Genomic DNA, 24300 nt, shown 5'->3' with positions numbered 1-24300 from the left:
TGATTTTATAAACAGACGATTTTTATAAAGACTAATAACAAACCACAGGGGTGACCGCGGTGAAACAGCAGACAGGAAGTGTGAAGTTCAGGCGGCGGGGGGAGCCCCTGCGAAGGGGTGAGGCCGGAGGCCAGTGAGACCAGGCTGTTTACCTATAAAAACCGGACTCGGCCATGGTTTATTTTCGCCGTGACTTGGATGCGGTTTTTATCATTAGATTAAATTGTGGGAGGAGGAGAGGTATGTGTTGTATCATTGAATTAAGTAGTGGGAAGAGAGAATGGTAACGGGCAGAATCTACTTAGAAGACCAATTTGTGGTCTCCAATTACCTTGATGAAGCAGGCGTATTGCTGCGGGCGGGCGGCGGCCAAGCGCCACGGCCTCGCGGGGCACCGGGGGGATGCCCGCCGTGACCCGGGGAGGAGGGCGCCTCGCAGGTACCGCTCCCGGTTTGCCGTTTCTCCCCCGTCTTCTGTCTCTGCTGCTCGTTCCTCTTCGTAGCGGCGGTGCTCAGCCCCGGTCAGACAGCCGGCACTCCCCGGGGCGCTGGGGCCGTGTCTCGGGGATCGCCCCGCTGGTGCCGCGGTGGCGGCTGCCGGGGCGCCCGTGGGTGGGCGAGCAGCGCGGGGCCGGCGGCCGGCATGGAACGTCCCCGTCCAGCGCTGCCATGGGAACCCACGGGCGCCAGCGGCCGCATCGCCGCGCTGCTCTGCCCGCAAATGTCAGAACGTCAGCCCCGTCGGGCTGGGAGCGTGCGGGGCGGGGGCTGCGGGTACGGGACCCGGCGGTGTGCGCAGGGCGAGTGGGTGCGAGAGCGTGTGGGTGAGCGTGGCTGTGAGTGCGAGTGGGTGTGAGCCTGCGTGTGCAGCGTGGATGTGTTCGGGGTGTGTGTGTGTGTGTGTGTGTGTCTCTGTGTGTGAGTGCTGGGGGGGGGGGGAAGGGGGGATGCGTGTGTGGGGTGTGAGTGTAACCACCCTGTGCACACAGGCACACTGCTGGCCACCCGGCTCTGGGGACAGCGGGTGCTGCTGGGTGCCCACGTTGCCGCAGGGCACCCCCATGGGCTGGGCTTGGCTTGGGGCGTGGGGGGGGGGGGGGGGGGCGCAGTGTGCCGCGGCCACGGTGCAGCCACCGCAGGGTGCCAGCGGAATCCTGCTGGTGGGGGGGTGCCGGGGTCCCTGAGTTCCCAGCGCCGCGGGGTCAGCCTGGCCCCATCGGGGCATCGCAGTGCCGCGAGGGGATGGCGGGGGGGACAGTGGGGTGTTGCCATGGCAATGCTGGAGCAACAGGCACTGAGCCCGGCGCCGCGTGATGACCATATTTACCTTCCCAGAAACCGCCTCGTGCTCCAGCAATTTGCTTCAATTAGGCTTGTTACCGCGTCAGGAGGCCGCGGTGGCGGCCGCAGCCAAGGGGGCAAGCAGCTAGTGTCTGCATAGGGGCTGCCCTGGCTGGTGCGGGACCACAGCCCTGGGTAGGGTTCATCCCCATCCTCACTCCCATCCCTATCCTCAGCCCCATCCCTGCCCTCCTGCTGCCTTCCCCATGCCGCCCCATGGCACCGCTCCCCCATGGGCGCTGCTGCCCCCACGTCGTGGTCCCGCAGCCCCGGCCGCCCCCAACATCGCAGCTCAGGCCCCACGGCCCCCACTTGGCGCTGGACTGCCCACACGGCGGGCAAGCAGAGCACGGCTCAGCTGGGGCAGCCGGCAAGTTGTGAAGTAAACAGAGGAAAATTACTGCGTGCCCGGCACGCCGCTGCTGCCGGGAGCCAAGCGCCACGCAGACGGGGCCCATGCCGTGGGCAGGCCCTCCCCAAGGTGCACCAGCACCGCGGATGCCCCTGCCCACGCCGTGCCTGGGGCTCACTCCCAGCAGGTTCAGGCAGGGCTGGGGCCAGGGCCGCATGGGGGGTGCTTGGCTGGGGGGGGTCTGTGGGCTGCGTGGGGCTGAGGCTGGCTGCTGAGGCATGGCACTGAGCTTGTCCCGCTCGGCACGACCCATGTGCTGGGTGCGCGTGGGTCCTGCAGCGTGCCCGGGGCTCGCGGGGGCATGGAGGCACCTGAAGCCGGCTGTCCGGCCCAGCGCCACCCGTCGGGCTGGGTGCACCCCCGGCGTGGGGCCGTGACTGCGGCTAATCCCCGCACAAAGCGCTTGTGGTTCCTAAAGCCGCGGCATCCGGGCTTAGCGCTCATGTGCGAGGCACAAGCCTCTTAGGGTGCCGGCCCCCCGCGCTCCTCCACACGGTGGCTGCCTCCGGCCTGACCCACGGGGCCGTGCGGACGGCACTGCCGGGCCCTGGGTGTGGGGCGCCCCACGGCCCCGTGCCCCACGGCCCCGTGCCCCACGGCCCCGTGCCCCACCGCACTGCTCATGGTGCTCAGCGCCGGCAGCGGCCACCGCTGGCTTGTGCCGTCTCCCAGGAGAGCGCGGGTGCCCAGGGGGCAGATCCAAATGATTTAATTAAGGGCTCCTGGCGGTGTGAGGACAGAGCTGATTAGCAGCCAGAGGAGAACATGTGCCGGTGAGGGGGGGCTGCAGCCCACAGCCCCCTCAGCTCTGCCTCGCTCACCTGCGTGGGGCTGGAGGGCAGGCAGCGTGGCGGCTCCTGCTGCAGCCCAGCTCCCCGCTGCGATGGGCCCTGTCCCGCTCTCAGGGCCGTGCCCATCACCTGTGGGTGCTCAGGGGCACGGTCTGGGGCCGCGGTGTCCCCGGTCCCCCCACCGCCTTCCCGACAGAGAGGCTCACTCAGAGCTGGCCCTGCAGCCCGGCACGGGCCCACACCTATTTACACAATTACGACAGATAAATTACACCATTGCGCAAAGGGTCTCGCAGGCGCACAAGAGCAGCACCACAGGATGAACTCCCCCACCCCCCCCAGATCCCCCAGCCCCACAGGTCTCCCCTCAGCCCCTGGCCCCCTCCCACAGAGGTCCAGGCCCCGCTCGCCTGCCCCAGGTGCTTCCACTGTCCTGCGCGACCCCGGCTTGTCGCAGCGTCCTCGCCGGGCAGGCAGGGCCCCGTGCAGCACCCGGGGGTCAGCCGGACGGGGAGGCAGGCAGTGGCCACCGCAGTGGGCTCAGTCTGCCGCAGAAGGGCCGGTGCAGCCCTCCCGGTCCATCCACAGGCTCAGAAGTGGCTCTCGGCCGTGGTCTCGGGGAACTCATAGCAGTGGTGCCGGTCCCCCAGGGCGAGGTGCTCAGCGGTGCCGTGGCCGCTCCTCTCGAGGTAGTGGGTGCCGGGGCGCGAGGCGGCCGGGCTGCGCCCCATCCCGTTGGCACAGCCGCTCACCAGCTGGTGCTTCTCGCAGGTGCTGCCGGTGCCGTTGCGGGCGCTGGGCGCGTGGCTGTAGGTGTGCTTGTACTCCTCCGCCAGGTCCTTCCCCAGCTTCCAGCGCTGCCACCTCTTCAGCAGCTCCGACTGCACCTGGGGGCGGCCACCATCAGCCTGGCCCTGTGCCCACGGCCCCCCATGCCCCTCGCTGCCTGCTCCCCGCCCAGCTGCTCACCTCCTTGTTGATGAAGCAGTAGAGAATGGCCACCAGCATTCCCTGGGCAGAGGCAAGAGAGGCGTGAGAGGTGAGCAGGCGGTCCCCAGCCCTGGCCCTGGTCCGGTCCCTCCCAGCATGGAGGGTCCCCAAAGCCGGTCCCGGCAGAGCTGGGCTCACCTGGAAGGAGCTCAGGAAGAGGTCGAAGAAGAGCTTGACATAGCGCAGGGTGCCCTGGGCGTGCTCGTCCGTGACAAAGGCGAAGACAACCTCGTGGATGCCCAACAGCGGGATCAGCGTCAGCGTGGACTTGGCCAGCCTGCTTGGAGGGGCCAGCGTCAGCGCCGTGGTCGGGGGCTGTGCACGAGCACATGCACACACGCACCAGCACGTGCACCGTGCACAGACAGCGTGTGGGGCCGGGGCTGCACCCAGCGCCCACCTGAACTTGTAGTCGGTGTAGCGCATCTGGTGCGCACGGAGCTTGGAGACGAGGATCTGGATGATGCGGATGAAGATGAAGAAGTTGATCTGCAGCAGAGCAGAGTGAGCCCATGAGGGGCCAGCAGGGTGGCGGCAGGGACAGGGCAGCCAGCATTGTCCCCTGCCCAGGGCAGCTGTGGAGGCGAAGGGATGAGCGGAGGCAGAGCTGCGGGCCGGGGACTCACCAGGATGGCCAGGAACACAGGGAAGCGAAGGATCCACCAGAAGCCCATGTTGTTGTTGGTGCTCCAGCACCTGTGGAGAAGAGGGAGGGGGACTGCTGGGCAGCCCCTGGCCAGGGTGGCTGCTGGAGCCCAGCGCGGTGTCGGCAGACGCAGCCGAGCCAGCGCTGCAGCCCAGCACCGTGCTCCCTGCACGTGGATGGCAGTGCAGAGCCTCCCCGGGGCTGTGCCCCCGTGGCGTGTCCCACGCACACCCGCACCCCCACATGCCCCTTGTGGCGCCATGCACAGGCTGTACTCACTGGATGTTTTCATAGAGGAACTTCACAACGACCCAAGGGATGAGAAATAGCATGGGTGCCCCTGGGGGGGAGGCAGGGAGGGGCAGGTGAGGCACGGCACAGGGTCGGGGATGAGGACGGGGCACCAGCCCGCCGCAGGCTGCGCCTGCCCGCACTCACCCCAGCCGATGCACAGGTAGAGGGTGAAGTAGCTCCGCTCGGAGAAGACGGCCACCACCAGGAGGTTGTGCAGGTAGATGCCCTCCACCAGCAGCCAGCAGTAGTTGGCCACGGTGCCGTACTGCATGAAGACCGTGGCCGCCCGGCAGCCTGCGGCAGCCTGCGGGCAGGGGTCAGGGGCTGCCGACCGCCCGCGCCCCTGCGCCCCCCCGGCCCCCCGCTCACCTCGTCGCTCAGCCAGATGCGCACGTTGTAGTCATCGATCTTGTCGCTGTAGTGCGTCTTGAGCAGGGCGTCGATGACCAGCACGGAGACGCCCTTCAGGATGAAGGAGGCGAAGAGGTTCATGTGGATGTAGTTCCTCATGCAGTGCAGCTTGCTGGGGAGGCAGCGGCTCGCCGTCAGTGCTCGTGCCCCACGCGGTCCCTGCCCGCCCCCTGCCCGTGCCCCTACCTGAAGCCCAGCAGCACGGCCAGGGCGAGCAGCAGCGCGCACAGCGACACCGAGTAGCCTACCGTGTACATCACCTTGAAGCTGCCGTAGGTCTTGGCGAATTTTTCCTGGAGAGAAGAGCGGGTGAGGGCAGGGTGCGGGGCTGTAGAGCACGGGGCGGGGGGTGCTTGGAGCCCCCTGCCAGCCCTGCCCACCTGCGCCTCCAGGTCCTCGGCGTCGATCTGGCACTGCGTGGCATCCCGCAGGGACTGCCCCTTGGGGCCCGTCACCCACTCCCCATCTGGCCCGCAAGTCTTGAAGACGTACCTGTGCTTCACTGTGCGGAGAGGAGGGACGTGGGGCTGCTGCGGGCCCCCCAGCCGTGGCCGGGCTCAGCGCGCCAGCCCGGGGGAGGTGGCCGGGAGCCGTGTGCGCACAGCACGCGAGCACCACGCAGAGGTGTGCGCACCCTGCCCCACACGCCTGGCCCTGCCCCACGCCCTGCCCTTACCTTTCTGGTACCAGGGCAGGAACCAGGGGCAGGAGACGTTGATGGTGGTGTTGGGCAGCGCGTCGGGCCAGCAGGAGAACTTGTCAAAGGTTCGGTTACACACCAGCTCTGCGGAGGGGTGGGACGTGGTGGGGCTTTCCGGCCCGACCCACAGAGGGTCCCCCACTGCCCCCCTGTGCCCACCCTCTTGGGGTCCCGATCCCAACCGGGGCAGCGTGTGGGGCACCCGCTCTCACCTGTGGGCACGGGCATCCGGCTCATGTTGCGGTGGCATTCCTCTTTGTAGGCCTTCCAGTTCTCAAAGAGGGAATCTGTGATCTGGGCGGAGGGGCCCTGGGGACAGCAGAGAGGTCACCGGGGCTGGGCAGGGGCAGGCGGCCGCTGGCCCCAGGGTTCAAGGGTGGCTGTGGGCAGGCACGGGCTGATGTGCCGTGCCGTGCCGTGCCGTGCCATGTGGGCAGCAGGGCTGGGCAGTGGCTGCTGCACAGCACGGCGTGGTGAGGGGCTGCTTGGGGGGTCCCCGTCCTTACCTGGCAGCAGAGCAGCAGCAGCAGGAGGGCGAGGAGTCGTGGCTGGGACATCCCTTCGCTGGGCCACAAGCTGCATAGGGAGCGGGGGGCCTGGCTTCCTACTGGCCCTCAGGGGCTCCTCTGCCCTGGGGGTGAGGGCCCTGGTGCCTGGGTGACCCTGAAGGAGAGGATGGGTCACGGGGACGTGTGGTGGGACCTGCCCCAGGGCACAACCCGGGGATGCGCTGCAGGGTGCAGGGAGCCAGCCCCCGGTCACACTGCCACACTCGTGGCCCCGTCCTCTGCCAGCCCACCTGCCTCTAACTTTCACCTGCCTGTTTGTGCACTTTCCCATCAGACTGCAGCCCTTGAGCACCTGCCATTTCCTACCCAGGATGTCTTTGTGACGGTGGCCAAGCCACCTCTCTGCCTTCCTAGCACAAACCAAGCAGCCAGCGTGCCTCGGGCTGGCGTTTTCACCAGCCTTGAGCAAGAGGAGCATAGCCACACGCAGGATGTGACATCCCCTCCCTCCCACACCCCCGGCATGGGGTGCGTGTGTTCAGCCTCCCCAAGGCCACAGCTGGGGGGCACAGCCTCCCTGACACACACCCACTCACAGACACGGGCCAGGGCCCCCCATACTGGTGTTGGTGCTCAGCTGTGCGATGGTGCTGACCCCTGAGAGCCCAGGATCTCAAGAGGCAGCCAGGAACGCCCCTCACCTGAGCTGCCCCCCTTCCCCTCTACTCCGTGATGCTGTGGCTCTCAGCATCACTGATTTTGGATCTACACCAAGTGTTTGGCTGCCTGTGGAGGTGCCCAGGCCCCCGGGACAGCCCTGGGATGGCCACGGTGCCCAGAGCCAGCTCAGCCCATGGCTGGGGCACCCCGTCCCTCGCCCCATGGGTCCCCTGGCCTGAGCACCCACGGGGTTTTGAGGTGGCCATGGAGGTGGCGGAGCCCGCTCCGGCAGGGACGCTGCCAGCCCCGGGGTGGTTAACCATTAACCCGCAGGGATCCCCGGCTCACGGGGCTGCCGTGGCCCCAGACCAGCTCTGCTGCTGGCTGCGTTGCTCCCAGCCTGGGTGAGCAACACGGTGCCTCATCTGACACCGTGCCTGGGAGCTCACACACAAAGCGCGGTGCACGAGGAGCCGTAATTCTCTCCATCCACCCTAAGCCGGTTATGGGACTCCTGAGTGGGATTTCGGCTCCTCCGACAAGGGGCCATTCTGTGGGCAGCCCCACGGCGTGGCCATGGGGGATGAGGGCAGCTGAGGTGGGGGCAGTGCTGCGGCACCGCCGAGCCCCGGCCTCCCCCAGCAGCGGCAGGAGCGCCGCGCTCCCCGGCCAGCCGCCGCTCCCAGGGCTCGCCGCGCTGCTCGTGCCTATTTTTATCCCTGGGAAAGTCGTGCTTCCTCCGTGCAGACCCACTTGCCATGTCGCAAGCGGCTGCCTGAGAAGCTCATTAATCAGCCCATGGCGCTCCAGATGCGGCGTGGGGAGCTGGACCTGCCGGCTCGCTGCCTTATTTAGGCAGCCCAGGACAGACGGCGCGGCCGCCGGGGACAGACGGACCTCGCTGGGTGGGCTCTGGCGGCGGGGACCTGCTCCGGTGGGTGCCCGCCGGCCACCTGCCTGCCCCAGCATCCGCGTCCCTGCCACTCCAGCGGCCCCACACAGCATCCCCACCTGCCCCATCCTGCTGCCAGCCGCGGCGTGGCCCCGTGGGAACCTCCAGGTGCCCGGCCCGGCCCCGAGCATCCCCGCACCGGGAGGCAGAGCTCCGCCGGGGCACCGCGGGCCAGCAGCGACGTGCTGCCAGTGCGGTCCCTCTCCGGGCTGGGCAGGCAGCTCTGGGGCAGAGGTGTCTCTATTTTTAGCTGCCTGCAGTGGGATTTGGTGGTGGGGAGGCCTCTGCCCTAGACTCCCCTCCCTGGCTGGCAGCCGGTCCCCAGGCCCCGGGGCCCTGCTGCGGCCAAGCTGGGCAGACTGCACTGGGTGAGGGGTTCTGGCGCTCGGGGCCGGTCACGCTCCTCCGGCACGGGGCCCCCACCGCACCCTGGCCCTGCAGCGGGGCCCTGCCCAGGCCCTTTGCCCCAGCTGCCCGTGGAGCCGCGCTGACCCCGCTCCCCTCTGGCCCGCGGAGCGGGGGCACCCCACCGTTTGGTCGCCCCACTCTGCGGCTTCTAGCAGGCATACAGGCATGCCAAAGGAACCAAGGGTTGGTTGTCCTGGCTCTGCAGGGATAGGGAGTGATTCAGGAGGGGCGATGGCCCCCCAGGGCCAGCACAGCAGGGTCCGCTGTGGCTCTGGCACCAAGCACCTCCCGGGAGCCGGCTCTGGTGCCCACAGTGCTCGGAACGGTTGTTCCTGCTGGATGCGCCGCAGCCACCGGGGCTGTGAGGCCCCCGTGCCCTGTCTGTTCCTGGTGGGTGCATCAGCCGGGGGCTGCAGCGCTCCGGGACAGGCTGCGCGGGGGACTTTTGCCCCATGTTGGCGTTGGGCAATGCAGCGTGTCCCTGTGACACGGCCCTGCGGCTGCTGACCCCCGCGGAGGCCGGGCTGCAAACACTCAGCACAGCAGTGGGGAGGTTTTGTGCCTGCGACTCTTAGAGGAGGGACGAGGGATCTGGCTCCGGAGGAGGCTGCACACCTGGAGATTTTGTCCCCCAGCCTGCGGGTGTGCAGCCCCTGCCGCTGGCCTGACGCCACCCTGCCCACCCCCTCGCCCCCCCCGGGGCTGCCATCACATGGACGAGGGAACGAGCCCCACATCTGGGATCGCTGCGGCTCGTTGCTACATGGATCAATGGCTTGGTGAAGCCTCCATGGGGACACTCATGGGCATCTGCAACGTGACCTGGCAGCACTCTGGCACAGCCGCAGCCCCACACAAGCGCCGGGGAGGTTGGCGCAGCCGGCAGAAGCCCGGTCCCTCCACACAGCTCTCGCCCCCCCGGCCCCAGGGGCTGGGGTGGGAGCACGGCTTTCTGAGAGCTCAGGAGGCGGCGGTGGGGGCTGCTGCCCTCCAGGCGCAGGGATTAGCCCCCAGTGCGCTAATGCAGCGCTTTCCACGGCTGGCTTGGCTTTGAGCTCCAAGCTACAAGCCAGCACAGCAGGGGCTTCGGCACTTGGCAGGGGAGGGGACGCTGGAAGGCCAGGGCTGATGCAATGCCAGAGCGAGCCCGGCCCTGCCGACTGCTCCTCTTGCTTCCCAGGACCGCAGCGAGCGGGACGAGTGGTGGCCAGGGATGGCTGCGGTGGGGAGGTGCGGGGGGCTGTCCCGCACCCTGTGCTGCCCCTGTCTGTGCCCCTGCCCCGAGCTCTGGGACACCTCCTGCTCCCCACCTGCAACCCACAACTGCTCCAGCCCCCACCTCCCCTCTAAACGAGCACACGGAAGTTCAGTGGTGGAGGAACAGCTGAGCTGCCCGGAGCACCTCTCACACTACAGGACCACAGCTCGTTTGCACAGAGCTGCATGGCTGTGGGAACACCGAGCGGCGGCACACGGAGAGAGCCAACGTCATGAGGCACCAACAGCGTTGGGGTCTGTGTCACTTGGGACCAAGAAAACCTAAACCAGCCCTGACAGCGTTTTCGTCAACAGAAACACAGGATGAAAGCAAATGGTTTTAGCCCCTGTGCTTTTGGGATGAACGCGGTTTGCATCACCTCCAGCACTGCCCTGGTACTGAAGGAGAAGGGGAAGGGCATCTCCCAGCACAAGAGAGGAGTGGTCTGCAGGTGCAGCCGGGAAGGGGTCAGATAAACCCGCTGCCCGGCAGGCTCTGGGAGAGGGGCTGCTGCGCCTTGCAGCAGTTCGGCTTTAGCTCGGGGAAATGGGTTTGTCTTGTTCATCACACCACGTGAGCTGGGATGTGAAAAGTCCATGCAGCACAGGAGGACAGCGCGAGAAACACAGCGGGTGACACGTGTGGTTAACGTGTCACAGGGGAAGCACAGGACTGGGAAAAGCCTAGGAAAAGGTCAGTGCAGACAGGAGTGTGTGTGTGCCTGCACTGGGAGCTCAGCACCCGCCTCCCCAGCCCAGCTCACGGCATGGATGAGCACCGCGGCCATCCCAGCCCTGGGGGTCTGGGTGTCTCGGTGGGGAGTGACACACGGCACCCTGCAGCATCCCTGTCCCAGGAGGGTCCCCCCCATCCCGAGGCAGCGCCCGTTGCGGTGGTGGTGCGGGGCTGCAGGCAGCGCTCCTGCCGGACAGCAGCCAGTGCCTGCTTCTCCTGGCCAAGCTCCCCAGGCTCCCTGGACCGGGACAGACAAACCCCGGCACACGGCCCCTGCAAGACCCTGTGGCCCTGCCTGTGGGGGACGCAGGACCGGGCAGGATACACTGGAGGAGCACAGGGGGACATGGGCAGTCCCACCCCTCCTGCCGCCGGCTTCCCAGCCCCTGCCTCTGCCTCTGCCTGGCACAGAGAGGTGCACGGAGCAGAGCTGTGCTCCGCAGCTGGTCTCAACACTGCACTGCTGCTCAGGGCTTGCGGTCACATTTTTTCATTAACTATTTTTAATCCATATTTTGCCTCTTCTCCGCTCAGCCTTTTTTCTCTTCCCCTCTCCAGGCAACAGAACAAAAAAATCTGCATCACAGTGTGTGGAAAGGAGTGAGGATTGGTGGGAGGGACAGGAGCGCGCAGCTGGGGCGGCACTAACATAACGAGGAGGGGTACTGCAGGCCCTGAATTCTCCCGCGGATGCACAGATAAAGCCGAGGAAATCACAGGGGCAACAGCTGAACTCGTCATGGGTCAGAACACCCACAATGCGTGCAGCCGAGTGCTGCGTGGGGTAAGGCAGACGCGTTACAGGGTGTGCAGCAAGGCGCTTGGAGGACACAGGGCTTGGCCAGTGCTGGCTGGGCAGCCGTGGCTGCCCGTCCTCTGCCCTCTGTGCCTGAGCCAGCCCGGCACCGGCGTGCCCTGCTCTCCCTTGTCACCCCAGGGAGCAGGCGGGCTGGGAAGCACAGTGCCGGGCAGAGGTGAGCCCTGCTGCTGCTTTGGAGATGCGCATGCAACCGCAAGGCCGGCAAGGTCACATACCCGACATGTCCTGGTTAAACAAAGCCATTTACCAACACCGTGTTGACACAGCAGAGCTTGGGACAGAGTCACAAAGGGCACTCGCAGCGGGCCCCTGCGGCACCCGGGGAGCCTGGGGAGTGCTGCGAAGGGGGCGAAGCGTCCCCGGCTTCGGTGCCGCCGAGAAAGCCGCGCTCTGCCGTGCCCTCCGCGGGGAGAACGGCGGGCACCGCGCTGCCCAGGGCTGCTCGGGGAGATGCTCCCGCTGCGCCCGAGCCCGGCGGGTGCCGCTCGCCCGGGGCGCACGGAGGCCGCGCCAGCGCCGGGTGCCCAGCGGCTGAGCCCTTCCCAGGGGGTCGGAGGCTCCGGAGCGGGCCCGGCCCCGCGGGACGCCCCCGGGACCGGACACCCCTCGCCCAGGGGCTCAGCCCCGCCGGGGCCGGCCGCCGGCACCGGGCGGCTCGGGGAGCTGCGGCTGCGGAGCGCCGGGGCTCGAGCAGCGGCCCCGGAGCCGAGCGGCCCCGGCCCGGGTCCAGAGCCTCGCGGCGGGGCGCGCGGTGTCCGCCGGTGCTGTCCGGGCGCCCCGAGACCGCGGGGATGGGCGCTCGCCTCCCTCCCCCCGCCCCTCCCCGTACCTGTCGGGGCTGCGCTGGCGGCGGATCCCGTGCGCATCTCGGTGCTGGCGGGGGCCGGGGCCGGGACCGGGGCCGGGACCGGGACCGGTGCGCTCGGCCGCTCCGGCGAAAACTTTTGCCGGAGCCGCGGCTGCGGCGGCGGTGGCGGCTCGGGGGGGAGGGACCGGAGCGGGGGGAGGGACCGCGGGCGAGGAGCCGCTTCCCGCCGCCCCGCTCCTCCCGCTGGCACGGGGAGGGGGGTGGGGGGCGGCCCCGTGCCCCCGGACCGGTGGCCCCCGACCGGGTGCTCGGCGCTGCCGCGGGGCTCCTCCAGCACCGGTGAGAGCGCCCGGGAGCTGCGAGCGCCCGCGCTTGCCGCTGCCGTCGGTCTCCGGTGCCGGCTCCTCCGCTCCGCTCCGCCCCGGTGCCGAGCACCCCGGGACCGCCCGGTGGAGCGGCGGGGCCGGGCGGGAGCAGCTGGGCGCGCACCGGCCCCGGGGGGGGGGGGGGGAAGGATGGGGCCGCCCGCGCCTCCGCCGGTACAGCTCCCGCCGGGAGGTGCCCCGTGGATGCTTCCCCGGCCCCAGCTGCGGTGGCCGGGCCCGCCGGTCCCCCCGGCCCTCCCGCGGTCCCCAGCGGGTCCCTCGGCACCGCCCGGTGTCCCCGTCCCAGCTCTGGCAGGAGGCGAGGCCCCGACACCTCCCGGCTCCGGTGCCCGCAGCTGGCAGCTCCTGCCCGCGGGAGCGGGGCTGCCCCCCTCGTGCCCGGGCGAGCCTCCGCCGGGCGGCCGGGAGCTGCCGCCACCCTCTCGTTCCGGCCGCTGCTGGCGGTGACGGGTCCGTGTTTGCCTCGCGCTGTCCCGCTGGAGCCCGGTCCGGTAACCACGTCCCGCAGCGCCGCCCCCCCGCACCGCCGGGGCCGGGGCCGGGGCTCACCGCGCGTTTGCCTTCGGCCGCCCGCTGCGACCCGCGCGGGGTGCGGGGACCCGGGGCCGCCTCGCGCCCCCCGGGCCCGGGGGGCTGTGGGGGGAGAGGACCGGGGCGGGCGGGGGCAGCGGGCGCCCCTCCGGGGGCTGAGCCCGGGGCAGAGGCCGGGCCGGGAGCGGCGGCAGCCCCCGGCAGCCCCCGGCCTCCCTCCCGCTTTGCGGTGCGCGGAGCGGGGCCGAGCACCGACGGGAGGCGCCCCCGGGCCCCGCGGCCCCGCCTGGCGCACGCGGCCCGGCCCCCGGCGGGGGGGCACCGGGGGGCGAGAGAGCACCGGGGGGCGGGAGGGCAGCGGGGGCGTCCCGCAGCTCGGGGCAGGGCCCCGCGGGGCAAATCCCCCTCCCGCCCGCCGCCGGCCTCTTGGCGGGGGGGCTCGGGGCGGCCCCGCGGCCCCTGGAAGCGGCGCCGGGAGGAGCGGGGGCCCGGCTCGCCCCTCGCCCACCTGCCCGCGGCTCTCGCGCGGGGCCAGGCACGGGGGCAAAGCGGCGGCGCCAACCGGCATCGTTAGGCTTCGTTAAGGTGACGAGCTTTCACTTCGCCGCCATCCCGGGCTGGCTCCGCGCCGCCCGCTGGGCCCAATTAGTGGCAGCCGGGGCTGGGGCAGGGGCAGCCAGCGGGCGGGGGCAGGGGCAGGGCAGGGGTAGAGGAGGGGCAGGGCAGGGGCAGGGGCAGGGCAGGGGCAGGGGCAGGGGCAGGGGCTGGCAGCTGCCCCCGGCACGGCTCTGCCCGGGAACCCCCCGCTCAGCTGAGACCGGGCACGGCACGGCCGGGGCCCAGCCCGCGGCTCCCCCTGCGCGGGGCTGGGGGCACGGAGCCGGTGAGACCCCGCTCGGCGCAGCGGGGGCACGAGCGTTGCGCTCCCACCACCCCAAGCCCGAGCCCTCCTGCTGCAGGAGCGGACGCAGCACCCCCACCCCCCCCACGAGAGCAGGATGCCGGTCCCCGTGTTTGTTCCGCTGTTTATTTATCATACATTAAGGTCACAGATATTCCAGTTCTTTGATCCCTCAGAGCCACCCTGCGCAGGGCTGCACGTGGCAGAGGGCTGGTGCCCGCAGCCCCCCGTGCAGGGGCGAGGCGGCCGTCAGGCAGGGGGGGTGCGCGGGAGGCACGCGGGGCTGGGGTCTGCCCCGGCCGCAGTGTGAGGGGCAGCGGGGCTGGCGAGGCTGCGGAGGCGCTGGATGGATGCCGGATGCTGTCCCGAGGCCACGGGATCCACGGGCATGCAGGGCCCGGCCCCGGCTGTGGCAGGGGCTGGCAGCGGTGCGGTCACCGGCAGGGCCCCAGCAGGGCAGCACGGCCGAGCGGCTGCCCCGTGCCCCCCGCGCCCCCCGCGCCTGTTCTGTCGTCATTGGTATAAGGCACAATCCCTGAAGAGCGCAGCGGCCGTCGGGCGCTGGCGAGTTTTGGCTGAGCGGAAGCAGGGGGTGCGGGGACTCGGGAAGCGGAGCAGCAGTGAGAGGAGGCAGAGTTCGGCCTGCGCGGGGCCAGCAGAGGAGCGTGGTGGGCCAGAGGCACCAAAGAGGGGACGGTGCCTCATGCTAAACCTGCGTTCCCCCCCCTTGCTGCTTGCAGGAGAGGCTGGGAGCAATGAGCCCTGGCACTGCGGCCCTGCACAGGCCCTGGCTGCTGGGTTGCCACAAGCAGAAGGGGCCCCACCAGCCCCTGCCCCTTCAGACTGCAGCCAGGCAGAGGCACAGGGCTGCTCCCCATCCGCCCCGGGACAAGGCCGTCCTGGCCCAGGGAGGTTGTGGGGGCAGAGCGGAGGGCCCCTTGCTGAGCCCGCCTCTCCAGCCAGCTCTGCGGGGAGGCAGGGGCAGACCTGGTGGCCAGTGGGAAGGTGAAGAAGAAAAAAAAAAATCAGAGTGCAGAGGGGATGAGGCCTAAGGACATCCCAGAGGTAACGGAGATGCTGAGAACGGGGGGAGTGAGGGAAGGGGAGCCTGGGACTGGCTGGCCACAGGCCCTGGCAAGGCACGGGAGTGGGGATGAGAGGAGTGGGAACAGCCCCGGCCCCGGACAGCGGGGAAGGGTTCTGGGTTATCGGTGGTGACCTGCACGCTCACCCCCAGGGCGAGGCAGGGTCCAGCCCTCCCTCAGGTGACCACTTTGATCCCAAAGTATTTGCGCAGCTGTTCCAGGAAGACAAAGGTGAGGACGGTGTGAGGAACGAGCCGAATGGCAGCGGGAACGAAGCCCTGGAACAGGACAGTGAGAGAAGAGTCAGCACGTGCCTGGCCTCGGGCTTCCCTGTCGGGACCAAGGGTGCCCAGCAGCCCAACCCACGGGGAGCAGCATGAACTTGCAAGCATGGGGGAGAGGCTGGCTGGGCATGCAGCACGAGCCCCAAGCAGCCGGGGCCTTGGTGGCAGGCAAGAGGCTGCCGGAGCAGCAAGGGAGGCACCGCAGCCATCGCTGTGCACGCAGATCTCAGCAGCATGCATGAGCCCCTCTGCCCCCAAACACATCAGTGCTGGCATCACCACTACGTAGGCAGAATCTCGGTAGAAGCCAGGGTCAGATCCCACAGCCCCCGTTTCAGAAGGGGAATGGACGCTGCCTGGGGAAGATGAGCAGACAGGCTGTAACGGGGAGATGCCTGACTGGCCCCAGCTGGAAGAAACCTCGGATCTGAAACCCCACTTCAGGGGCCCTCCCAGGAGTGAGATGAGCACACGGGTGATTGCACCCGGCCCAGCACATCGGGCCCAAGAACCGACCCGTGTCTGCAATGGTCAACAAATGCTGGAGCATTGCTGCCAGGACCCGCGTTCCTGTTTGGGACCCGAACAAGAGCAACAGCAGAGCTGCTGCAAAACCCGGACCCAGGCAGCACACCCAAGAGAGGCCACGGCTCGCAGTGCTCCAGGGCCAAGACAGGGCCTGGCGCAGGAAGCAGTCGGACTGCAGGTGGCAGAGCCCTGGGAAGCTCTGGCTCCAGAACCACTCTGAGCGCTAACTCTGCTCCCAGCCTCCCCACAGGCCGACCCACGCACCCCGGGGAGGTACCTTGTAGAAGGCGAGGGGCCCGAGCTTGGCAGTCTCCATGGCACAGTGGGCGACGCCCTGGAGCGAGAGGAGAGGTGACGAGGTGCCCGGCAGCAGAGGCTGCCGCACCGCGAGGACGGGACCAGCAGCCAGGGGGGCCGGACGGGCACTCACCCGGTACTCGCCCTGGGAGTTCATGAGGCGCGTCTTGAGCACGTCCAGGGGCTGGCACAGGAATGTGGCGCATCCGCCCTGGGGAGAGGCGGCAGGGGGTCACCAGCTCCAGCTGGCAGAGGAGACCCAGCCGCTGGCTGCTGGCATGGCCCATGGGGAGAGGGCCAGGCCCGGAGCCTAGCCTGGGTCCAAGTCCGTGTTGGGAGCTGCACAGGAGCCTCAGCACCGAGCCCAACTCCATCAGAGTCCTGAAACGCAGCTCTGGCAGCCGTGCCCGGGGTCCTGAGCCCAGCTGCGGGCAAACCCAGTCCCAGCCCTGCCTCCCCTCCACCCAGCCCTGCTCACAGCAATGAAGCTGGCCAGAAAGTGAGTGAAGATGTTGTCTGACAGCAACCCAGTCGTGAGAACCAGCTGCTTGGCTTGGTCATAACAGGAAAGCTGCAAAGACATAGAGTGTTAGTGACACGGCCACCTCCTTGCTATGCCAGGGTCTGCCCCCATCCCTCCCCCAGGTACCTGCTGCCCAGTGGAGCTGCCCTACCTGCCCAACAGTGACTAGGGCCCCTCGACTGGATGCCATCGTAGCTCCTGAGAACAGTTTCTTCAAGCCCTCTGCGGACAGACAGCGATCAGCACAGTCCTGGGACATTACTCATGCTCCCTTCCCCCCAAGGAGCCTCCTTCCCCGCGCAATCTGTCCCCTAAACCTCTCGTGTGTTAAGTGCTGCTGTGTCGCAACAGCAAATACCCCGGACCCCCAAGAAAGGAGCCTCCTTCAGAGCATCGCCTTCTCCTCCCTGCTGCCGTTCGTTCCCCCCCCACCTGCTCCAGCTCCGTGCTTTGTACCAGCAGCTCCCGGCAGGCGGCCCCTCCACGCGGGCAGGCTGCCACGTCCCGCCCTGCCCGCGCCAGCTGCCGGGGAGATGCTGGCCCTGCCCAGCCTCGGCCCACCGGCCCCGCTGGCCCTGTGGCCACCCTCCGTCCCCTCTCCCTCCCCACGCTGAGCGAGCGCCCACAGAGCGATGTGCCCGTGGGCCGCTCCTGCTTACGGAGGAGGCCCCGGGTGGCCCCCCCCCCCCGGCTGGCACGGCCTCACCTTCCCGGAGGACACGGTACATGCCATCCAGGGCATGGGAATAGCTGCAAGGGGTGAGAGGGGAAGGTGTCAGGGCCAGGGACTCCCAAAGCCTCCCACCCGCCGGCTCCCCGCAGCTCCCGACCGCCGCTGGTGCAGCGCTGCCTCCCCGTGGCTGCTGCGCCCCGCGACCCCCCCACATCCCCCCCAGCCAGGCCCCCAGCACAGCCCCCCCGACCCCAGGGCCCGCACCCCACTCACTTTCGCCGCAGGTGGGCCGGCTGCTTGACGTCGTTCTGCATCCTGCAAGGCAGAGCACGGGGGGCTGTGGGGGGGGTGACACCGGGGGGGGCAGGCCCCCGCCCAGGGCTGCTGGGGGAGGCCCAGCGGAGGTCCCGCGGCGTCTCTGTCCCAAGGGACTAGAAACCTGCCCCAGGCCTGCGCCTCCGGGGGCCCCCTTGTGCCGGGCCCTGCGCGGGGCTGTCCCGCTGAAGGGCAGGAGCAGCATTCGGCCTGCCAGACACACACATCTCCACTGGGACCAGGCCGGGGACCACGGGGGGGCTGGGGCAGGAGAGAAGCCGGGAACACGGGGAGCAGCCCAGCGTCCCGGCTGCAAGCCGGCAGCAAACGTCCCTCAGCAGCAGCACCGGACGCCGGCAGAACTGACCTGACGTTCACCATGTCTGCCGGGGTCCCCACAAAGCCGCCGGTGAAACCTGCGGCCAAAGGAGAGCTGGGGTCGGGGCTCCTCCGGCCGGAGGGAGCCAGGGCCGAGGGCCCCTCTTCCTCGCTCACCTCCCACCGCACCCAGGAGCACTTTTTGGTAGAAGGGGGGAGGCCCCTGGCTGCCCTGGCCCAAGCGGTCCCTCGCAGTCTCATAGATGGCAAAGCGGGTCAAGGAGTACGTCATCTGCAGGAGAGAACGAGCCGCCGCGCCCTGCTGGGCACCTGCCTGCCCCGGCGCCGCGCTCAGGGCAGCCCAGGGGCTCTGGGGAGGCCGGGAGGGCAGCGCTGCGCTGTGCCGTGCCGGCCTCGGGGCACGGCGGCACTCACCTGCCGGCACAGCGAGGCGCTGAGCCCGTTGTACAGCGCCAGGAAGCCGTCGGTGCGGACCACGCGCAGCGCCATCCCCATCATGCGCATCTTCACCTCCTGCTGCGTCTGCAGGTGGACCTGGGGGAGAGCCTGGCAGTGTCAGCGCACCAGCCCCGCGCCAACAGAGCCCGGCCCCCACGGGCTGGGCAGAAACGGGTGGGAGCCCCCCTGGGCAGCCTGGCGCAGCAGGCAGGGCAGCTCTCAGGGCAGCTCTCGGTGCTGGCCAGGGGAACTCCTCAGCACCCACGCAGGAGCTTCCCTGCGAAGAGCACTAGCTCCAGGCTCCCCACGCCCAAGCAGTGCTTGGAACCTTTCCGGGCCCAGCCCAGAAGCACAGGGATGGAGACGCAGGAGAAGGCGGAGTGCTGAGGCACCTGCCGGCAGGCCCTCCCACATGGCCGCCCAGCTTGGGTGGCCTCAAGAACACGTCCTAAGACAAAGTCGTGGTGCCCAGCCGTCCAAGAAAAGCCCTGGACTGCACCAGCGAGGGGGAGGACCCAGGAGCACGTGAGCAAGTGAGCAACCGGCGCAGGTTTGGTCGGAGGGAACCAGACAGGACTGCTGAACTCATGACCTCCTGCTGCCCTCCATGCAAGCCAGCAGGCCTCCAGAAATAGCTCCCTCCTCCTCCTTCCAGCCTCAGGAGCGGCACAGGCAGAAGACGGCCCCGCGGTGCTGCTCTGGGCTGCTCCCTGCCACCGCCAGCTGCAGCCCGGGCGCCCCAGCACTTCCCACCCCCAGCGGCGGGCGGAGAGCGGGACTGCCCCGGGGCTGGCTGCAGCAGAGCCCTGGTGCGCAGGAGCTGCGCTGGCCTCTGCCGGAGCACGTCCTGAACGCACCCACGAGCTCCGTGCTGCAGAGATCGCATGTGGGTCAGAGGCCCCAGGAGACAAAACTAAAGCAAACACAGGGCCCCTGGCGGGGGACCAGGCCTGGCTCCCATTACAGACACCCTGCTGCCACCGGGGCGTGGGACGCACAGCGGGGCAGTGGGAGCGTGGCCTCCATCTCCTGCACGTGCAGGGAAGGGGCCCTGCCTTCGAGCCTGGCCAGCGGGTTTGGGATCTCGGGGAGCGGGGCTGGCGGTGTCTCACGGAGCTGGGTGAGAGCTGCGGCAGCCCGGGGCAGCGGGGCCCGGTGGGCAGGTAGGAGCCCCACGGTCACCGCCGCAGGGCAGGCAGGGGCCGCACGGTGCCAGCTCCGAGGACCCCAGAGGGGCGCGAGCGGCCCCTGGCCGGGCTGGGTGGGGCCTCCGAGGGACCAAGGTCCGCAGGCACGGAGAAGTGCCCTTGGCCCCCTGCCCGCCAGGCTCAGAGGTCTCCTCCGCACCTGGCACCGGCCCCGTGTCCTGGTCCAAGGGCGGCCCGCGCTCAGCGCCCAGGTGCGGACGCCCTGGGGCAGCCGGTACCGGCCCGGGCTGCTCCCGGCCTCGGCCGAGGGGGAGCCCCGCGGGCAGACGCCGGGGGACCCGGCCCGAGCCCCTGCGGGCGCCCCGGAGCCAGGCCTGCGGGGGCACCGGGGGCACCGGGGGGGCCGCCCGCCCCGACCCCGCGCGGGGCACGGCAGCGGGCAGCCCCGGCCCGGCTCCGGCTCCGGGTCCGGGTCCCGGCTGCGCCCGGCACCGGGGGGCCGGAGGTCGCGCAGCCCGGCGGGCCCCGGGGCCGCCCAGCCCCAACGGGCCCGCCCGCGCCCCGGCCCCGCGCCCCCCCGCAGCGACCCCGGGCCCAGGGGGCCCCGCAGCCGCGGCCCCGGCGGCCGTTCCGGACGCCCCCGGCAGCCGTTCCGCCGGGGGGCGGCCGTTCCCGGTCCCCCCCGGTAGCCCCCCCGCGCCCCCCGCCCCGCGCCCACCTTGAGCAGGTCGAGCGGGTGGGTGCAGCAGGCGGCGCCGCAGGACGCCAGCCCCCCGAAGTACCACCGGGACACCCGCCGCTCCGCCATCGGCGCCGCTCTGCGCGCCCCGCCCCGCGCCCGCCCACACCGGCGCCGCCGCCGCCCGCGCCAGGCCCCGCGCGGGGGGGGGGGGGGGCGGGGGCCGGCTGCGGCCGCGCGGGGCCCGCCGGCGGGGCGCTAACGGGGACCGGCCGCTACGCGGGGCCGGGCTCTGCCGCGGGGCCGCCGCTCGCAATTGACCGGGGCTCGGCGCGGCTCCGCCGGGACCCGACCGCGCCGGTCCCACGCGGCCGGAGGCGCTGCGCCGGGAGCGCGGGGGGCGCGGCGAGAGGAGGAGCGCGGGCGAGGAGGAGGAGGACGGGCGAGGAGGCAGGCTCCAGCCGCAGCGCGGGGCAGCGCACGGTGCTACTGCAGCACCGGGCAGCCAAGCACCGCGGCGTGCTGCTGAGGGAGCAACGCACACGCGGGCAGCCCCCCCTGCGCCAGCCCCGCTACCGCCCGCAGAGCCCGGGGGGCAGCGGCCCGGGGGGCAGCGGCGGCGGGCCGGTCTCCCACAGATCACTGCTTCTCCAGGCTTTTTCCCACCGGACATTTATGAATGCAAAGTTCGTTGTGATGCTGGAACTAGACAGCGGCCCCGCCAAACCGTACACCATCCTTGCGCCGACCCCCGCTGGGTGCGCATTCCCACCACGCGGCCAGAGGACGTCTCGCACTCGGAGAGCGTGACGTCCCACACCCGGCTCGGGCAGTGAGCGGTGCCCGGGGCAGGCAGCAGCGGCTAGGCTGCCGTTACGCTAGTCCCTCCGCGATCAGACGGGGCCCTCTACTCCAGAACCACAGTCCCTCCTGCTGCCTCCAGCGCTGCTTTGATCTTCTCCGCTTCCTCCTTGGACGCGTTAGCCTTGATCTCCTGCGGAAGGGACTCCACCAGCTTCTTTGCCTGTGAGAGGGGCAAAGTATGAGACTTGCGGCCGAGCTTTCACTAACCAGATTAACAGATTTGAAGCCATGAGCCTGACCTCTGCGTAAGCGGACCAGAGAAACTCGCCTAATGCTCTGGAACCCAGACCTCTACTTGAACTACGCAGCACATCCTGCTGGAAGACTACAGCCATATAAAACCTTTTTCAGCGTGCAGTTGCCCACAAATTCCTGTGTGCCATGTGCATGACGTGTGCTGTGTTCCCAATGCGCGGCCCTGGCCTGCGAAGGTGCCAGGGACGCACACAGAGCTACCACGCCGTCATCCGCTAACGCAGCTACTGACCCGGGTTTCTTCAGTGAGAATGTTTTGGTTTACATATTTCTGCCAGCAGGAAGGAGAGGCTCTCTCAAGTTTTGTACACAGCTGTGTTAGGGAAGTCAGAGAATCTGCTGTACTGAGTAGAAAAAGAGTCACGGTACAGACTGTGCTTGACAGCATGATTTGATGTTTTCAGGACATTGCAGACAAAACTACTAAGAAGTACGGCAGTAATTAAGACAATCCGAAAACTTCTGTACCTGATTTAAAGGGACTCCCTAGAATACTGGTTTTTTTTGTTTTGTTTTGATTTTTTTTTTGTGTGTGTGTGTGTTGTTTTTTTTTTAAACTGCAGTGAAAAAAGGCAACGGGGTATGGGAGGAAAAACGCCTGCTGCAGTCTGAGTGCTGCTGCTCTCACACCAAGCAGCAGCAACAAAACCTGGGGGGTGTCCACAGTGAGGAACCGCTGTCAGCTCTCCGCATGGCACCGCAGGAATGCAGAACTGCAGTTCTGGAAACTAACAGATTGACCACTGCTGACAGAAAGGAGGTTTCATTGGCTTAGTTCACGTTGGGTGCGTGTTGACAGGGGCAGAAAACCCTTTTTTTTTGCAAGGGATGAGAAGGCGTAGCTGCGCAGGCAAAGCTCTGCAGCGTGGGTGTGCCTGCACTCACAAGAGCCCAGGGCAGTATCTGGAAAAGAGAGCCTGTTCTGCCTTGCTGCAACGAGGACACACAACACAACTGAGGTTATTCATGTAAGAGCCTCGCTCCCCAACACTTTAACTTTTGTTCTAAAGCAGCCTCAATCCAAGGAAAGCAGCTTTTCACATCTCCAGGAAGGAACAGCAGGGCCCTAGCTGGACCCGCGCAGTAACAGCCACCAGGCAGAGACAGGACATCTGCATCAGACATCTTCAACCCCAGTCTGAGCAGAAGAGAATTCCAGAGGCAAAGGAGTGAGCTAAGTGTGTGTTGGAGAGGCTTTGGACAAGATTTCAGGGGTGCAAAGAGGTGGGTCCAGCTTGCTCTGACTGCACGCCTGTCACACTGAGCAGTCATTTCTGCAGGACTGACTTGCTGGAGTCACATCAAAATCTCTCAGCAGCACGCGACGTCCAAGGGCTTTACTAGCAATGCTGTCTTCCAAACCATTAACGATCTCACAGCCCAAAGGAAAGATCATTTTAAAACACCTCAAACCTCATGTAAAAGCACCTCATCTGGATGACAATTCCTCGCTTACAGTAACAATTCCTCAGCTACGCTTTGAATACAACTTCCGAGGGCAGGACTAGCCTTCTGCAGTAGTTTTTGCGTCTTCAATCAAAATGTCACGTTGGATAAATCACACTTGACAGAGATTACCAGCAATAACCTGCACCTACTAGCCGTGTAGCTGTGTTAGAACTGTAACCAGATTGTTTTACAGGTTCCCATGCTAAGCCACGTTGACTGAGCATTAGTTCTTCAAACGGTTTTTAGTTATCTACTGGCTGTACCTGTTACAGGGCTTTGGCATTTTAATATTTGCTTGGGATGGATAATAAATAAACAGCTGTCAGACTAACCAAGCTGATAGTCAGCTAACGATCCCAGTGAGCCTATGAAACTACCATCACTGTGACCAGATTTTCTGTTATTTCTTTTATAATATATCATTAAAAATGATTTGGAGGATGTTCTGCAAACCCTGAGATTCTGGGTTGCACATTAGATTTTTACAATGCTTAGCAATTGCTTTCTTGCAATTGGATAAACAGAAAGTGCTGCTATCATCCCCAAGACACGAAAGCATCATTCAGTACAGAATCAAAGCACATTAGATGCTTCCACAGTAACAAGTAAAAACTAGGGGAAGGCTGGCCAAATCCGGCTGCAGTGAGGAGTCCCAGCTACTCTTAAGTTCTGCAGAAAAGCTCGAAGCAGCTCTCAGATTTGGAGAAAATGAGACTGGCGCAGAGAACTTTGAGCTCTGTGCTCCGACTCCCCTTTCTCATCTCTCTTCTGCTAGGGGCTCAGCACTTCACCATGCAGCAGAGCTCTGAGGGAACGGGCCCTTATGAGAAACACCACACAGACAGATGCCAGAGATTCCCACTCTGTCGCGCCCTCTTTGCTCCAAGGTGCGCGCACAGCCCCCTGCAGACCATTCCCCTAAAGACGGAGAAATGCAGGGCCCCTTTTGAGCAGGGGAGCGGGAGCAGCGGCCTGCGATGTGCTCTGGAACCTGCCCGGGCCTGGGAGCGGGCCTGGGGCTGCAGGGGCGGTGCGGGTGGGCAGCGCCCTCCTCACCTGCACGAGGTTCACTCCGGGCACGAAGTTCTTCACCTCCTTGATCAGCTTCACCTTGTCAGCGGGCTTCAGCTCCGTCAGCCGCACGGAGAAGTGCATTTTCTCCTTCTTGCGCGGGATCTCCTCCGCCTCCTCCTCCTGGAAGCAGCCGCAGCTCGGTGAGGGCGCCCGGCCCCGGGCCCGCCTCCCGCCGCCCCCCCTCCCGCCCCGGGACCCCAGGCCCCGGACCGGGCCCGTACCTGTGGAGCTGCCGGCGGCGGCACGAGGGCGGCCGCCGCCCCCACGGGCATCACCCCCACGTCCGAGATCTTCAGCGTCTCCTGCGGGAAGAGCGGCGGCGTCACCGGCAGCAGGGCGGCGCCGCGGGCCCGGCCGGGCCGGAACCGAGCCGGAACCGGGCCGGAACCGATCCGAGCCGTGCCGGTCCGCCCCGCGGCACCCACCTTGAGCAGCGCGTTGAGGTCGGCCACCTCGAGCAGCGTGAGCCCCGCGATGTCCCGCACCAGCTGCCGCACCTTGGGCGAGTACTCCTTGGCGGCCGTGTCCAGCGGCGCCCCGGCCAGCGCCTCGGAGCGCCGCGCGCGGCCCGTGCCCAGCGGCCTGGCGGCGCCCCAGCGCCAGGCGGGCGGCAGCGGCAGGCGCGGCGGCAGCGGCAGCGCCAGGCGGGCGGCGGGCAGCATGGCGGCCCAGAGGACACGGCGCGCCCCGACCGCGCTCCCGGCGGCCCCCGCGCCGCGCCGGCCGCTCTAGGCCGCGGCGCCTCGCCTCGGTGGCGGGGCGGGGTCGACGCTCTAGCCGCGCGGTCCGCCAGCGC

At 68.1% G+C, this 24300-nt stretch overlaps 3 protein-coding genes across 7 annotated transcripts; all 3 read right to left on the bottom strand.

Moving 5' to 3' along the window:
• On the bottom strand, positions 1 to 12809 carry GCGR (glucagon receptor). 3 transcript variants are annotated; one of them, XM_083804664.1, is made up of 14 exons: positions 12671 to 12809; positions 6092 to 6248; positions 5798 to 5894; positions 5562 to 5669; positions 5266 to 5387; positions 5072 to 5178; positions 4844 to 4997; positions 4619 to 4778; positions 4460 to 4520; positions 4161 to 4230; positions 3935 to 4023; positions 3673 to 3811; positions 3514 to 3555; positions 1 to 3431 (listed from the first exon to the last, which is right to left on the bottom strand). In XM_083804664.1, the coding sequence occupies exons 2-14, from the start codon at positions 6140 to 6142 to the stop codon at positions 3135 to 3137; spliced, it is 1497 nt and encodes a 498-aa protein (XP_083660790.1). In that variant the 5' UTR covers positions 6143 to 6248; positions 12671 to 12809; the 3' UTR covers positions 1 to 3134. The 3 variants fall into 3 exon arrangements, with proteins under 3 accessions (XP_083660790.1, XP_083660789.1, XP_083660791.1); XM_083804663.1 differs by lacking the exon at positions 12671 to 12809 and adding an exon at positions 11757 to 11916; XM_083804665.1 differs by lacking the exon at positions 12671 to 12809 and adding an exon at positions 11757 to 11916 and having other exon boundaries at positions 4619 to 4739.
• Positions 12810 to 13661: 852 nt separating this feature from the next.
• On the bottom strand, positions 13662 to 20059 carry SLC25A10 (solute carrier family 25 member 10). Of its 3 annotated transcripts, none has more exons than XM_083804655.1 (12): positions 19902 to 20059; positions 18012 to 18131; positions 17754 to 17868; positions 17626 to 17674; positions 17217 to 17258; positions 16977 to 17020; positions 16422 to 16492; positions 16226 to 16318; positions 15881 to 15958; positions 15728 to 15784; positions 14785 to 14916; positions 13662 to 14195 (listed from the first exon to the last, which is right to left on the bottom strand). In XM_083804655.1, exons 1-11 carry the CDS (start codon positions 19989 to 19991, stop codon positions 14815 to 14817), a joined length of 861 nt encoding a protein of 286 aa, XP_083660781.1. In that variant the 5' UTR covers positions 19992 to 20059; the 3' UTR covers positions 13662 to 14195; positions 14785 to 14814. The 3 variants fall into 3 exon arrangements, with proteins under 3 accessions (XP_083660781.1, XP_083660780.1, XP_083660782.1); XM_083804656.1 differs by lacking the exon at positions 13662 to 14195 and adding an exon at positions 15202 to 15278 and having other exon boundaries at positions 14782 to 14916; XM_083804654.1 differs by having other exon boundaries at positions 13662 to 14916.
• A 456-nt stretch (positions 20060 to 20515) lies between these two features.
• Positions 20516 to 24203, bottom strand: MRPL12 (mitochondrial ribosomal protein L12). Its single transcript, XM_083804661.1, has 4 exons — positions 23930 to 24203; positions 23726 to 23806; positions 23487 to 23624; positions 20516 to 20886 (listed from the first exon to the last, which is right to left on the bottom strand). Exons 1-4 carry the CDS (start codon positions 24164 to 24166, stop codon positions 20770 to 20772), a joined length of 573 nt encoding a protein of 190 aa, XP_083660787.1. The 5' UTR covers positions 24167 to 24203; the 3' UTR covers positions 20516 to 20769.
• Between the last annotated feature and the right edge of the window lie 97 nt (positions 24204 to 24300).

This window comes from Anser anser (assembly GCF_964211835.1).
Source record: "Anser anser genome assembly, chromosome: 19".
NCBI lineage: Eukaryota > Metazoa > Chordata > Aves > Anseriformes > Anatidae > Anser > Anser anser.
The sequence above is the reverse complement of the archived record's forward strand: the minus strand, read 5'-3'. Positions and strand labels throughout refer to the sequence as shown.